Genomic DNA, 14,442 nt, shown 5'->3' with positions numbered 1-14,442 from the left:
TCTGCTGCAGAGGATAAGTTCATTAGAGTTACCAGCCTCAGAAATTGCAGCCCAAATAAATGTTTCACAGAGTTCAAGTAACAGACACATCTCAACATCAACTGTTCAGAGGAGACTGTGTGGATCAGGCCTTCATGGTCGAATTGCTGCAAAAGTAATCATTATTAAAAGGACACCAATAAAAATATGTTACCGCATGGCAAGCAGTACCGGAGCGCCAAGTCTAGGTCCAAGAGGCTTCTAATCAGCTTCTACCCCCAAGCCATAAGACTCCTGAACAGCTTCATCAAATAGCTACCCAGACTATTTGCTACTCTTTTGTTATTATCTATGCATAGTCATTTTAATAACCCTACCTGCATGTACATAATTACCTCAACACCGGTGCAACCGAACATTAACTCTGAACCGGTACCCCGTGTACGGTATATAGCCCCGCTATTGTTATTTACTGCTGCTCCTTAATTATCTCATAACTTTTTTTCTGTAGGTATTTTCAACTGCATTGTTGGTTAAGGGCTTGTAAGCATTTCACGTTATTCTGCGCATGTGACAAACATGTAATTTAATTTGACTTGCTTGGGCCAAGAAACATAAGCAATGGACATTAGACCGGTGGAAATGTATCCTTTGGTCTGGTGTCCAAATTGGAGATTTTTGGTTCCAACCACCGTGTCTTTGTGAAACGCGGTGTGATCTCCACGTGTTTATTTCCCACCGTAAAGCATTGAGGAGGTGGTGTAATTGTGTGGGGGTGCTTTGCTGGTGACACGGTCTGTGATTTATTTAGAATTCAAGGCACATGTAACCTGCATGGCTACCACAGCATTCTGTAGCGATATGCCATCCCATCTGGTTTGGGCTTAGTGGGACTATCATCTATCATTTGTTTCCTGTCAAAATGGAAGGAGTACTTTTGGGGGTCAGGGAAAATGTATGGAGTAAAAAGTACATAATTTTCTATTGGAATGTGGTGAACTCAAAGTAAAAGTTGGTGACACCCAAAAGTACTCGTTACGTATCGAATGTTTAGCAGGACAGAAAAATGGTGCGATTCACAAACTTATTAAAATAACATCACTGGTCATCCCTACTGCCTCTGATCTGAAGGACTCACTAAACACAACATCTTCATTTGTAAATTATGTCTGCGTGTTGTAGTGTGCCCCTGGCTATCTGTAAATAAAATAAAAAATACAATTGTGTTTCCTGGTGTGCTTAATATAAGCATTTTGAAATGACAGTATAATTTTCAATTACATTTACTTTTGATACTTAAGTATATTTAAAACCAAATACTTTTAGACTTTTACTCAAATAGTGTTTTACTGGGTGACTTTCACACTTGAGTAATTTTCTATTAAGGTATATTCACATTTACTAAAGTATAACAAATGGGTACTTTTTCCACTACTGAATCTTTGATTGATTAATTTTGGTTCTGATAGAAATTCCCCTGCTTCAAATTCAATAGTTGCTATATTAGCTAATTAGATAATTGCAAATGTGTAAAGTACTTGAGTAAAAATACAAGTTGGGTTCTGGGCCAGAGTGCACATTATACTGTGACATTCTGGGGCCTTAATTGTTTTAGTGGGGCCTGTGTGTGCATGCACTAGCATTTTCTATTTATTATGGGCCTAATAGTAAAGATGTCATTTAAAAAAAAAGTGTTTCCTTTTAATTTGGCATGAACACAATCATGATGTTTTCATCTTATTGTCAAATACATAACTTCAAAAAGTAGACTACCTGAGCATTTTTGTTCACTCCAAAATAACTCCAGCATCCAAACAGTGCACTGTGCACTCACGCCAATTGATGAATGGAAAGAGAACCATCGGTTGCAAAACACCAAAAGTGTTATGCCATTCGGCTATTGTCACTGGGTCTACATTCTTGTAGCCTAAATTAATTGATGCGTCATGCTGACAAAATTACCTTTCTTTGTAGAAAGAAAAGTTGGGACACCTGAAAAGGGTCTGAGAAACAGGACAGTCCCAGGATGAGAAGTACAGCCACATGGGATAGTTTAAAAAAAATCATGACACAGAGGTGGGGGTGCAGTTCCGTGAATCTGATTAGGAACATCTGCTCTTTCCACGACAGACTGACCAGGTGAATCCAGGTGAATGCTATGATTCCTCATTGATGTCACCTGTTAAATCCACTTTAAATCAGTGTAGATGGTGCTTGCAACTCCAGGGTTGTGGGTTTGATTCCCGAAGGGGAACCAATATGAAAAAGTATGACAGATGTATGCACTCACTACTGTATGTCGCTCAAGATAAGAGCATCTGCTAAATTACTCAAATGCAATTGTGTGTGTGCAATTCAGAGAGTGAATGGGCAAGGCAAAATATTTAAGTGCCTTTGAATGATGTATAGAATTAGGTGTCAGGTTTGAGTCTATCAAGAATTGCAATGCTGCTGTTTTTCTTTTAACGCTCAACAGTTTACTTTGTTATTAAGAACGGTCCACTACCCAAAGGACATCCAGCCAACTTGACATAATTGTGGGACACATTGGAGTCATCATGACCAGCCTAACTGTGGAATGCTTTCGAAACCTTGTAGAGTCCACGCCCCGACAAATTGAAGCTGTTCTAAGGGCAAAAGGGGGTGCAACTCAATATTAGGAAGGTGTTCCTAACGATTTGAACACTCGGTGTACATCATTCCTAAAGACACACAGAGCCTGCAGCAGCACTCAGAAGTGAAGGACAGAGACATTGTGTGTGAGTTGACAAATCATGAGGCAAATTGGTATAAAAAAAACTGCACTTTTACCCCTCTTTTTAAAGATTTTGCCTCAATATTTTGTATTAAACTAAATCAAAAGAAGAGGGACGTTGCCCCACCTGATTCAAAAGTGATGGGGGGGGAAATGCCAGCTCGTCACATGTTTTTTTCTTCTTGGTGGCCCTGACTCATCCTGTGTTTACTTATGAGGTGGGACCATACACATAATTCTGAATGGTCAGTAACACTACGTCCATAGCTGTTGTCACGCCTTGGTCTTAGGGTTTTGTGTTTTCGTTATATATTTTGGTCAGGCCAGGGTGTGACATGGGTTTACGTGTTGTGTTTCGTATTGGGGTTTTATAGGATTTGGGATTGCTATGTTTAGGGGTGTGTCTAGTTAGGCTTGTCTGCCTGAGGCGGTTCTCGATCAGAGTCAGGTGCTTCTCGTTGCCTCTGATTGGGAACCGTATTTAGGTAGCCTGAGTTCGCTTTGTCTTTCGTGGGTGATTGTTCCTGTCTCTGTGTAGTTTCACCAGATAGGCTGTAATTAGGTTTCACGTTCCGTTTGTTGTTTTTTGTATTTATTTAGTTATTTCATGTATCGTCACTTTCTTCATTAAAGAAAGACATGAGTAACCACCACGCTGCATTTCGGTCCGACTCTCTTTCAACAAACGAAGAACGCCGTTACAGAATCAACCACCACACACGGACCGAGCGGCGTGGTTACAGGCAGCGACCGCAGGAAAAGCGAAAGGAGGAATGGACATGGGAAGACGTATTGGATGGCAAAGGTTGTTACACTTGGGAGGAGATACTGGCTGGAAGAGATCGCCTCCCATGGGAACAGGTGGAGGCACTGAGGAGAGCAGAGGCAGCCGGAGATAAGAGCCGACGATACGAGGGAACACGGTTGGCAAGGAAACCCGAAAAGCAGCCCCAAAAATGTATTGGGGGGGGGGCTCAGGGAGAGAGTGGCAGAGTCAGGAGTCAGACCTGAGCTAACTCTCCCTGTTAATCGTGAGGCGCAGCGATATAAGGACTTCTGGTCTTGGGAGATGATATTAGACGGAAGAGGACCCTGGGCTCAGCCTGGTGAATATCGCCGCCCCAAGGAGGAAGCAGAGGCAGCAGGAGATAGGAGCCGATGATACGAGGGAACACGGTTGGCAAGGAAGCCCGAGAAGCAACCCCAAAAAATTATTGGGGGGGGGGGGCTTACAGGGAGTATGGCTATGCCAGGTAAGAGACCTGCGCAAACTCCCTGTGCTTTCCGGTGGGCTAGAGAGACCGGGCAGGCACCGTGTTATGCTAGTGAGCGCACGGTGTCTCCAGTGCGGGTGCATAGCCCGGTACGGTTCATACCAGCCCTTCGTATTGGCCGGGCTAGAGTGGGCATCGAGCCAGGTAAGCTTGGGCAGGCTCGGTGCTCAAGAGCTCCAGTGCGTCTGCACGGTCCGGTCTATCCAGAGCCACCTCCACACACCAGTCCTCCGGTAGCAGCTCCCCGCACCAGGCTTCCTGTGCGTGTCCTCGCTCCAGTATCACCAGTGCCCGCACCACGCATCAGGCCTACAGTGCGCCTCTCCTGCTCTGTCGGAGTCTCCCGCCTGTTCAGCGCAGCCAGCGTTTTCCTCCTCTCCTGCGCTGTCGGAGTCTCCCGCCTGTTCAGCGCAGCCAGCGTTTTCCTCCTCTCCTGCGCTGCCGGAGCCTCCTGCCTGTTTGAAGCAGCCTGAGCTGCCAGTCTGCAGGGTGCCGTCAGTCTGCAAGGAGCTGCCAGTCTGCAAGGAGCTGTCAGTCTGCAAGGAGCTGACAGTCTGCAAGGAGCTGCCAGTCTGCAAGGAGCTGCCAGTCTGCAAGGAGCTGTCAGCCTGCATGGAACAGTCAGAGCTGTCAGTCTGCAAGGAGCTGCCAGTCTGCAAGGAGCTGTCAGTCTGCAAGGAGCTGCCAGTCTGCAAGGAGCTGTCAGCCTGCATGGAGCAGTCAGAGCTGTCAGTCTGCATGAAGCAGCCAGAGCTGTCAGTCTGCAAAGAGCTGCCAGTCTGCAAGGAGCTGCCAGTCTGCAGGGTGCTGTCAGTCTGCAAAGAGCTGCCAGTCTGCAGGGTGCTGTCAGTCTGCAAGGAGCTGTCAGTCTGCAAGGAGCTGTCAGCCTGCATGGAGCAGTCAGAGCTGTCAGTCTGCAAGGAGCTGTCAGTCTGCAGGGAGCTGTCAGTCTGCAAGGAGCTGTCAGTCTGCAAGGAGCTGCCAGTCTGCAAGGAGCTGTCAGTCTGCAAGGAGCTGCCAGTCTGCAGGGTGCTGTCAGCCTGCATGAAGCAGCCAGAGCTGCCAGTCTGCAAGGAGCTGTCAGCCTGCATGGAGCAGTCAGAGCTGTCAGTCTGCATAGAGCAGCTAGATCCGCCAGTCAACCAGAATCTTCCAGATCTGCTAGTCAACCTGAATCTTCCAGATCCGCCAGCCAGCCAGGATCTACCGGAGCCTACTACCTACCTGAGCTTCCTCTCAGTACTGGGCTTCCTCTCAGTACTGGGCTTCCTCTCAGTTCCGGGCTGCCCCTCAGTTCCGGGCTGCCCCTCAGTTCCGGGCTGCCCCTCAGTTCCGGGCTGCCCCTCAGTCCCGAGATGCCCCTCAGTCCCGAGATGCCCCTCAGTCCCGAGATGCCCCTCAGTTCTGTGGGGTTCTGGGTGAGGACTATTAGGCCATGGTCGGCGGCGAGGGTGGATTATCCCAGGACGCGAAGGGGAGGAACTAGGACATTAATGAAGTGGGGTCCACGTCCCGAGCCGGAGCCGCCACCAATGACAGACGCCCACCCGGACCCTCCCTATGGTTTTGAGGTGCGTCCGGGAGTCCGCACCTTGGGGGGGGGGGGTTCTGTCACGCCTTGGTCTTAGTGTTTTGTGTTTTCGTTATATATTTTGGTCAGGCCAGGGTGTGACATGGGTTTACGTGTTGTGTTTCGTATTGGGGTTTTATAGGATTTGGGATTGCTATGTTTAGGGGTGTGTCTAGTTAGGCTTGGCTGCCTGAGGCGGTTCTCGATCAGAGTCAGGTGCTTCTCGTTGCCTCTGATTGGGAACCGTATTTAGGTAGCCTGAGTTCGCTTTGTCTTTCGTGGGTGATTGTTCCTGTCTCTGTGTAGTTTCACCAGATAGGCTGTAATTAGGTTTTACGTTCCGTTTGTTGTTTGTTGTATTTATTTATTTATTTCATGTATCGTCACTTTCTTCATTAAAGACATGAGTAACCACCACGCTGCATTTCGGTCCGACTCTCTTTCAACAAACGAAGAACGCCGTTACAGCTGTGTCCATATGCCTGTTCTACACCCAATGGTTCTGGGACCCTGTTCTGTGGACTCACTTCTGCATGCTGAACACTATTTTGGATATCCTGGGGGAACAATAGTGGAATAACTGAAGAATGAATAGCCTAGGAGAACATGAGTGGAATAACTATGCAGATTTTACAGTGTCTCCCAGTACTATATAGAACACACTGCATCCTGGCATATTTTAATTGTTGTCTTTTGTGGAGGAAGTAGGGTGTTGATGTGTGTCTTGATCAAAGGGTAGTGAAGGTGGATCACATGATGAGTAAACTTTCCGAGACCTGGAGATTTGCTTCAGTACATTCCATCACACAACCTTGAATGTCCTTGTCTCACACACACACTAAAGAGCCAGAGAGCCATTGAAATAATAAAGGCTAAATTGGTCGGTTGTCTTCTCGCTTGACCAGTTCACAGATGTGCTTTGCATTAGGTCCTCTGAGACACACAGGGCCTCCGCGGACAGAGTTCATTACACTGTGCTGAGCAGGTTACACATCGAGCACGGCTCTTCTTATCACACTTTCTCTGCTTAATTGGCCTGCCTTCTGTTCCCTATTGTTATAGCAGTTAGATGTATGTCTGTGTGTGTGTGCGTGCGTGCGCGTGCGTGTGCGTATATGCGTGTCCGTGTGTGTCCGTGCGTGTCTGAACTGCTTACAGCTTGGAAATTAGAGTACCTTCTAGTGCTCTGGTCTAAGGTGACATTTTAGAAGGTGAAAAATGGTTTTGGAGAAACGTTCTCATCCACAAGCTAATGCAAAATAGATGGAGAGTATGTTTTCACTACTCAGGCTCTAATGTGAGGAAATGACAGTTTAAGTCTGCAAACCCTATTTCCTATTTTGACCAGGGCCCACAAAAAAGGACAACATGGAGAGAAAACATCTTCTCTTGAATTACAGTGCAAAAAACACCTATAGTAGCAATTATTTGCTGATCTATAATTACTTTTGATTCATTTTCTTGAATAAAATCATTTTTTCAAAGGGTACAGTGCCTTTGAAAAGTATTCAGACCCATTGACTTTTCCGAAATTATGTTACATTACAGCTTTATTGTACAATGGATTCAATTATTTTTTAAATCCTCAGCAATCTACACGCAATACCACATACTGACAAAGCGAAAACAGGTTTTTACAAATTTTTGCCAATTTATAAAAAAAAGAATGTATTTAAATAAGTATTCAGACCGTTTGCTATGAGACTCGAAAATGAACTCAGGTGCATCCACTGTTTCCATTGAGCATCCTTAAGATGTTTTTACAATTTGATTGGAGTCCACCTGTGTTAATATCCATTGATTGGGCATGATTTGGAAAGGCACACACCTGTCTATATAAGGTCCCACAGTTTACAGTGCATTTCAGAGCAAAAACCAAGACATGATGTCGAAGGAATTGTCCGAAGAGCTCGGAGACAGAATTGTTTCAAGGCACAGCTCTGGGGAAGAATACCATAACATGTCTGCAGCTTTGACGTTCCCCAAGAACATAGTTCCCTCAATCATTCTTAAATGGAAGAAGTTTGGAACCATCAAGACTCTTCCTAGAGCTGGCCGCCCGGCCAAACTAAGCAAACCGGTGAGAAGGGCCTTGGTCAGGGAGGTGACCCAATGGTCACTCTGATAGAGCTCTAGAGTTCCCCTGTGGAGAATCTTCCAGATGGACAACCATCTCTGAACCACTCCACCAATCAGGCCTTCATGGTAGTAACCAGACGGAAGCCACTACCCAGTAAAAGGCACATGACAGCCCGCTTGGAGTTTGCCAAAAGGCACCTAAAGGACTCTCATTCCATGAGAAGCAAGGTTCTTTGGTCTGATGAAACCAATATTGAACTCTTTGGCCTGAATGCTGAGCACCTGGAGGAAACCTGGTACCATCCTGGTACCATCCCTTCAGTGAAGCACGGTGGTGGCAGCATCATGCTGTGGCAGCATTATACCTTCCAATAGAACAACGACCCTAGCACACAGCCAAGACAACAAAGGAGTGGTTTCGGGACAAGTCTCTGAATGTCCTTGAGTGGCCCAGCCAGCCTGGACTTGAACCCGATCGAACGTCTCTGGAGAGACCTGAAAATAGCTGTGTAGCAACGCTTCCCATCCAATCTGACAACGCTTGAGAGGATTATGGTAGAAAAATGACAAGATTATGTTTACATACTGTTTATGCATCAAATAAGGTTTGATGAGTACTCTCGTCTGTGTCTGTGGGACTGAGTTGGGCCTCTGGGGCTCAGCGCTGGCAATTGATTATTGATGGCTTGGTGATAAAACCTACAGCCTGCATTCCATATAATGGATTTGGTGTTTGTGTACTTTGAGGTACCAGGGAGGAGATGTCTCTCGTGTGGATGGCTGATGGGAGGAACCTTGTCTTAGGGGGCAAACCCTGGATTCTTTCAAATTAGAACAGTCTTCACAATAAATGCTATCTGGCTGGGGAATACTCCTTTCTCACATACAAATCCTAACCTTTTGACCTATTCCAGACATATGTTGTTTTGTCATGTATTCAGGAGGATGTGTCTTAACTATAAAATACTGTGGCTCTGTTCTGCTCTTTGAGCTCTTGGCATCACACTTCAGAGTGTGGGATCGACCAGCGTCGCTATTGCAATAATTAATCAATATTAAATAAAGATGAATGTTTGAAGAAATGACAAAGTCTCTCTCACTGAATTAAAATATTCCACAACAGGATTTGCAGAGAAGAATGGGAAAAACTATGTCATACCCAAGAAGAGTCGAGCATGTATATATACAGGATATATATATTTGCAACAATTTCAAAACACCCGTTTTCGCTTCGTCATTATGGGTACACCGATTAGATTTGTTTAGAATAATGTGGAAAAAGGGAAGGCGTCTGAAAACTTTCCAAATGCACTGTATATACACTACTGTTCAAAAGTTTGGGGTCACTTCAATCCAGGTGTGTGGCTTAGCCAAGTCTTTAATAGGATTCATGCCATGTTTGTTATTCTAGCCAGGGCCTCAGATATGTTTCTCAGATACTAAAAGAGGGAGACAGATTTTTGATCATTTTTGTTTACATTTAGATCATAAAAATGTATATCACTGGGGTAGGCGGCACCCGATTCTAGATCGGCACTCCTACACTGAGATGGTTTGTTAATAAGGGACCTGGTCTCAGAGCCGATTCAAATATACTTCAGAGAGACCAAACACTAAACCCTTCCTGTGAACTTACCTCAGGTTTCCATGGCAACTTCTTGTGGCGCTGGCTGAGAAACTTCCTGATGTGGCCATGGTCTCTGGGGTCAGCTCCAACAGCATTGGACTCATCCTCCTGGAGAAGGACAGAGAACATGGTCAGTGGGGGTTGAGACAGGGATGACAGTTATGGAGAAAAGAGAGAGAAAGAAAAAGCATCCAAAGGACCTAGAAATTGAAGAAAGTACAGGTCTAGATGAAAGATGGATTATGGTAAAGAGGGAAAAATATGCACATTACAGGATGAAAAAGCAGATGAGAATATGAGAGAGGGGTAAAAGGGAAAGATTGTACCGTTACTCTTTCAGTGTATAAATCAAAAAGTACAACAGTATAAATGTGGTATCACTTGCAGTGCACATAAATAGCTAATTTATCCACTTATCCATACATCCACAGTTCTAGCCTCCTGTGACCACATCAACAGAAACATTTTTACATTTCTTATTTAACCTTTATTTAACCAGATCGGTGTCCCCCACGCGGGATGGTTGAGCTAACGTGGGCTAATGTGATTAGCATGAGGTTGTAAATAACAAATATCCCAGGACATAGACATATCTGACATAGGCAGAAAGCTTAAATTCTTGTTAATCTAACTGCACTGTCCAATTTACATGAGCTATTACAGTGAAAGAAAACCATGCTATTGTTTGAGCAGTGAGCACAATTATGAAAATGTATTAATAAACCAATTAGGCACATTTGGGCAGTATTGATACAAAGTTTTGAACAGGTATACAATGGTTCATTGGATCAGTCTACACTTTGCACATACACTGCTGCCATCTAGTGGCCAAAATCAAAATTGTGCCTGGGCTGGAATAATGCATTATGGCCTTTCTCTTGCATCTTTTACCAGATCTAATGTGTTATATTCTCCTACATTAATTTCACATTTCCACAAACTTCAAAGTATTTCCTTTCAAATGGTCTCAAGAATATGCACATCCTTCCTTGCTCCAGATCCTGAGCTACAGGCAGTTAGATTTGGGTATGTCATTTTAGGCAAAACACATTTTTAAAGGGTCAGATCCTTAAGACGTTTAGAACAAATTCTTATTTACAATGATGGCCAACTCCGGCTAAATTCGGATGATGCTTGGCCAATTGTGTGCCACCCTGTGGGACTCCCAATCACAGCCAGATGTGATAAAGCCTGGATTCAAACCAGGTACTATAGTGACACCTACTGCACTGAGATGCAGTGCCTTAGACTGCTGTGCCAGTCATGGATGTATCCCAAATGGCACCCTAGTGCATTACTTTTGAACAGAACCCTATTTGTTTAACCTTTAATTTGACAGGGAGTCATGCTCAGACCAATGTCTTTTTTTTTTTTTACAGATGATCCCTGTATCAGACATACACATCAATACACACTATTGTTGTATTTTATCTTGAAATACACTTATTCATGTTACCTTACAATAACTTATTGATTACTTGACAAGCATAATGATTGTATATGTTGGGGTCAATGGACGGTGGATAAGAACTAGGTGTATGGAAAGTTACTGAGTGAGAAAATGGGGGGAGGCAAAACATTTACATTCTGTCAAACATGTTATTCTTAAATCTCATGGATCCTATGGAGGGAGGCAAAGGGCATCAGTCTGGTTTCAGTCACTGATAAGGTAGGACAGCCGTGGATAAGGGAGGAGTGAGGAACTTCAAAGTATTTCCTTTCAAATGGTCTCAAGAATATGCACATCCTTCCTTGCTCCAGATCCTGAGCTACAGGCAGTTAGATTTGGGTATGTCATTTTAGGCAAAACACATTTTTAAAGGGTCAGATCCTTAAGACGTTTAGAACAAATTCTTATTTACAATGATGGCCAACTCCGGCTAAATTCGGATGATGCTTGGCCAATTGTGTGCCACCCTGTGGGACTCCCAATCACAGCCAGATGTGATAAAGCCTGGATTCAAACCAGGTACTATAGTGACACCTACTGCACTGAGATGCAGTGCCTTAGACTGCTGTGCCAGTCATGGATGTATCCCAAATGGCACCCTAGTGCATTACTTTTGAACAGAACCCTATTTGTTTAACCTTTAATTTGACAGGGAGTCATGCTCAGACCAATGTCTTTTTTTTTTTTTACAGATGATCCCTGTATCAGACATACACATCAATACACACTATTGTTGTATTTTATCTTGAAATACACTTATTCATGTTACCTTACAATAACTTATTGATTACTTGACAAGCATAATGATTGTATATGTTGGGGTCAATGGACGGTGGATAAGAACTAGGTGTATGGAAAGTTACTGAGTGAGAAAATGGGGGGAGGCAAAACATTTACATTCTGTCAAACATGTTATTCTTAAATCTCATGGATCCTATGGAGGGAGGCAAAGGGCATCAGTCTGGTTTCAGTCACTGATAAGGTAGGACAGCCGTGGATAAGGGAGGAGTGAGGAATTTGGCCCGATGTCAGGTCAGATGAAGTGACATGGAACACACATATACTTACATGCACACAAATGTTCTAGCAGGAGGCGGGGCCATGACTACACAAGTGAGAGGAACAAATTAAGTCCATGACTAGCAACAGAGATGTGACTCTACCTAGTAGGAGGGTATAAATATACAGCACCAGTCAAAAGTTTGGACACACCTACTCATTCAAGGGTTTTTCTTTATTTTTACAAATTTTCTGCATTGTAAATTAAAGTGAAAATATCAAAACTATGAAATAACACATAGAATCATGTAGTAGCCAAAAAAAAGTGTGAAATAAAAAATAATATATTTTATTTTTTTAGATTAAGTGTTCATCCTTTGCCTTGAGAGCTTTGCACATTCTTGGCATTCTCTCAATCAGCTTCATTAGGTAGTCACCTGGAATTCATTTCAATTAACAGGTGTGCCTTGTTAAATTAATTTGTGGAATTTCTTTCCTTTTTAATGTGTCTGAGCCAATCAGTTGTGTTGTGACAAGGTTAGGGGGGGTATACAGAAGATAGCCCTATTTAGTAAAAGACCAAGTCAATATTATGGCAAATAAGCAAAGAGAAATGACAGAACAGTACATCATTACTTTAAGACGCGAAGGTCAGTCAACACGGACCATTTCAAGAACTTCAAATGCAGTCGCAGAAACCATCAAGAGTTATGATGAAACTGGCTCTCGAGGACGGCCAAAGGAAAGGAAGACCCAGGTTACCTCTGCTGCAGAGGATAAGTTCATTAGAGTTAACTGCACCTCAGATTGCAGCCCAAATAACAGACACATCTCAACATCAACTGCTCAGAGGAGACTGCGTGAATCAGGCCTTCATGGTCGAATTGCTGCAAAGAAACCACTACTAAAAGACATCAATAATAAGAAGAGACTAGCTTGGGCAAAGAAACACACGCAATGGACATTAGATCAGTGGAAATCTGTCCTTTGGTCTGATGAGCCCAAATTTTTGATTTTTGCTTCCAACCACCAAGTCTTTAATTCATAATTGTATCTTTATTTAACTAGGCAAGTCAGTAAAGAACAAATTCTTATTTTCAATGACAGCCTAGGATCAGTGGGTTAAACTGCCTTGTTCAGGGACAGAACAACAGTTTTTTTTACCTTGTCAGCTCAGGGATTTGATCTTGCAAACTTTCAGTTACTAGTCTAACGCTCTAATCACCAGGCTACCTGCCGCCGTTTGTGAGATGCAGAGTAGGTGAATGGATGATCTCCGCATGTGTGGTTCCGACCGTGAAGCATGGAGGAGGAGGTGTGATGGTGTGGGGGTGCTTTGCTGGTGCCACTGTTTGATTTATATAGAATAAGGCACACTTTACCAGCATGACTACCACAACATTCTGCAGTGATACACCATCCCATCTGGTTTGCGCTTATTGGGACTATCATTTGTTTTTCAACTGGTCAATGACCCAACACACTTCCAAGCTGTGTAAGGAGAGTGATGGAGTGCTGCATCAGATGACCTGGCCTCCACAGTCACAGCCAATTGAGATGGTGTGGGATGAATTGGACTGCTGAGCGAAGGAAAAGCCGGCAACAAGTGTTCAGCATATGTTGGAACTCCTTCAAGACTGTTGGAACAGCATTCCTCATCTAGCTGGTTGAGAGAATGCCAAGAGTGTGCAAAGCTGTCATCAAGGGAAAGGATGAACACTGAAGAATCTAAAATATATTTTGATATGTTTAACACTTTTTTGGTGACTAGCTGATTCCATATGTGTTATTTCATAGTTTTGATGTCTTCACTATAATTCTATAATGTAGAAAATAGTACAAATTAAGTTAAACCCTTGAATGAGTAGATGTATCCACTTTTGACTGGTACCGTATGTGCTTGTGTAAACATGTATTTGTCTTTGCAGGTGTTTGACCCAGTGGGTGAATAAACTTGGTTTGAGCTTTTCCAAGTCATCCATTTGAGTTTACACTGTTCGTTTAGAACCTAACACTATACACATCAACTGAGTGAACAAAACTTTAGAAACACCATCCTAATATTGAGCTGGAACTTCCCACCCCTTTTGATTTAGTTTAATACAAAATATTGAGGGAAAAGCTTTTTATACCAATTTCTCTGTCCTTCACTTCTGAGTGCTGCCGCAGGCTCTATGTGTGTCTTGACAAATGATGTTCACTGAGTGTTGAAAACATTAAAACAGCTTCCTAATATTGAGTTTCTTAGAACAGCTTCAATTTGTCGGGGCATGGTCTCTACAAGGTGTTGAAACTGATCTACAGGACGCTGGCCCATGTTGACTCCAATTCTTGCCACAGTTTGTCAAGTTGGCTGGCTGTCGTTTGGGTGGTGGACAATTCTTGATACACATGGGAAACTGTTGAGCATGAAAAACCCAGCAGCTTTGCAGTTCTTCATGCACTCAAACCAGTGTGCCTAGCACCTACTGCCATACCCCGTTCAAAGTCACTTAAATCATTTCTTGCCCATTCACCCTCTGAATGGCATACGCTGCATTCGTAACGTATTCACATCCCTTCACTTTTTCCACATTTTGTATGTTACAGCCTTATACTAAATTGGATTAAATATTTGTTTTCCTCATCAATCTACACACAATACCCCATAATGACAAAGGGAAAATAAAAACTGAAATACGTTATCTACATAAAATATTCAGACTCATT

The 14,442-nt window shown here is 43.5% G+C and overlaps 1 protein-coding gene across 1 annotated transcript in view; it reads right to left on the bottom strand.

Moving 5' to 3' along the window:
* Positions 1 to 14,442, bottom strand: part of b4galnt4a (beta-1,4-N-acetyl-galactosaminyl transferase 4a) — a 437,447-nt gene that overhangs the window by 169,089 nt on the left and 253,916 nt on the right. Inside the window, exon 3 of the mRNA XM_031801738.1 lies at positions 9,294 to 9,392. Coding sequence (XP_031657598.1) covers positions 9,294 to 9,392 — 99 coding nt within the window. The remainder of the gene's footprint in view (positions 1 to 9,293; positions 9,393 to 14,442) is intronic.

The sequence above is a fragment of the Oncorhynchus kisutch genome, linkage group LG22 (assembly GCF_002021735.2).
Source record: "Oncorhynchus kisutch isolate 150728-3 linkage group LG22, Okis_V2, whole genome shotgun sequence".
NCBI classification, from domain to species: Eukaryota; Metazoa; Chordata; class Actinopteri; order Salmoniformes; family Salmonidae; genus Oncorhynchus; species Oncorhynchus kisutch.
Note: the sequence above shows the minus strand (reverse complement) of the source record. Positions and strands in the feature narration are given on the sequence as shown.